Raw genomic sequence first — 1,229 nt, forward strand, 5'->3', positions numbered from 1 at the left:
AAGGCCAAGGACCCTTGGTTGAACTCAGCTCTCAGACTCTGAACCTTGGGAACATTTCTATCAACACCCCCTACGTTTATGAGGTGAGCAGTAGGGCTTGGGATGGATCCTGATGGCTCGTGAGGCAGGAGCAAGCCTGCTGGAGCTGTGGAATTGCTGCCAACCTGGGCACTTGTGAGCAGGGAATATTTGATGTACTGGTGAAATCTGGAAGAACGCAGCTAGCTGCGAGAATTAATGTGAATTGCAGGACACATTGATCATCGACACTTCGAACGCACTTGCGGCCCCGGGTTCCTCCCGGGGCTACGCCTGTCTGAGCGTCGCTTGACGATCAATCGCCGTCCGGGGGCCACCCCGGCGGCGCGGCTGGGGTCGCCTCGCAGGCCCGTTGCCCGCGGTGGGCGGCGGCGGCGGCGGCGGCCCGCCGGTGCCTCGGAGGGAAGGCGGTCGGGGGGGTTGGGCGAGGGAAGCGTTTCCCTCGGCCGCCCTCGATCCCTTGCCTGCGGCCCGGCGGGCGTCGTCGTCGTCGCCGCCGCCGCGCGAAGGGCCTTCGTCCCCCTAAATGCAGACTCGGGGAGCGCTCCGTAGCTCCCCGCTCCCGGAACGAGCCGCTGGGGCCGGAGCTCGTCCTCGCCGGGGGCCCCGCCGCGGATGCGGCGGCGGCGGCCGGGGGGAGAGCGAGAGACGGCGCCGAAAGCGCCGCCGAGGGCCGAGGGAAGGGAGAGCGAGCGAGAGAGAGAGAGAGAGAGGCGAGAGAGGGAGGCGAGGCGCGGGCCTCGCCCCCGGCCTCCCCCCCGCGCGGGCGGCTGTCTGCGGGTGGGTTACCGCGAGGGTACCGTGCCGTGCTGCCGCGCGCGCGAGGCCGAGAGCGCCGGGGACGGGGGGTTCCGACCCCCTCCTCCCTTGGCCCGCCCTGCTCCTCCTCCTCCTCCTCCTCCTCCTCTTCCGTCGCGGTCTCGGGGCGCCGAGGGCGCGCCGTCGCTCCTCTCGCTCTCCCCGCCGAGGCCGTCGCGCGCCGCCGCCCGGCCGGCGTCCTCCCGCGCGGGGCCGTCTCTGCCCGCGGGCCTTGCCTTTTCGGTTCTCGTCTCCGGGATGGGGGCTGTCCGCCGTCTCCCCTCCCCGCTGGGGCGGGGGGGACGCGAGAGGCGGCCGTCCCGGCGCGGGCGCCCGCGGGCGCCCGCGGCGCGGCATGGCGCGGCCGAGCTTTGGGGCTTTGGGCTTGCGAC

General features: G+C 72.3%; 1 protein-coding gene and 2 pseudogenes across 1 annotated transcript in view; 2 read left to right on the top strand and 1 right to left on the bottom strand.

Moving 5' to 3' along the window:
* The first annotated feature begins 210 nt into the window (after positions 1-210).
* On the top strand, positions 211-326 carry LOC115915837 (annotated as a pseudogene).
* An 8-nt stretch (positions 327-334) lies between these two features.
* LOC115915836 (basic salivary proline-rich protein 2-like) overlaps positions 335-1,229 on the bottom strand; it is a 2,679-nt gene continuing 1,784 nt past the window's right edge. The window contains exon 4 of the mRNA XM_030969554.1: positions 335-1,229. This exon is cut by the window's right edge and continues 23 nt beyond it. Within this exon, the coding sequence (XP_030825414.1) occupies positions 335-1,229 (895 nt within the window).
* Positions 1,226-1,229, top strand: part of LOC115915838 — an 8,166-nt pseudogene continuing 8,162 nt past the window's right edge.

The sequence above is a fragment of the Camarhynchus parvulus genome, unplaced genomic scaffold, assembly GCF_901933205.1.
Source record: "Camarhynchus parvulus unplaced genomic scaffold, STF_HiC, whole genome shotgun sequence".
Lineage (NCBI taxonomy): Eukaryota > Metazoa > Chordata > Aves > Passeriformes > Thraupidae > Camarhynchus > Camarhynchus parvulus.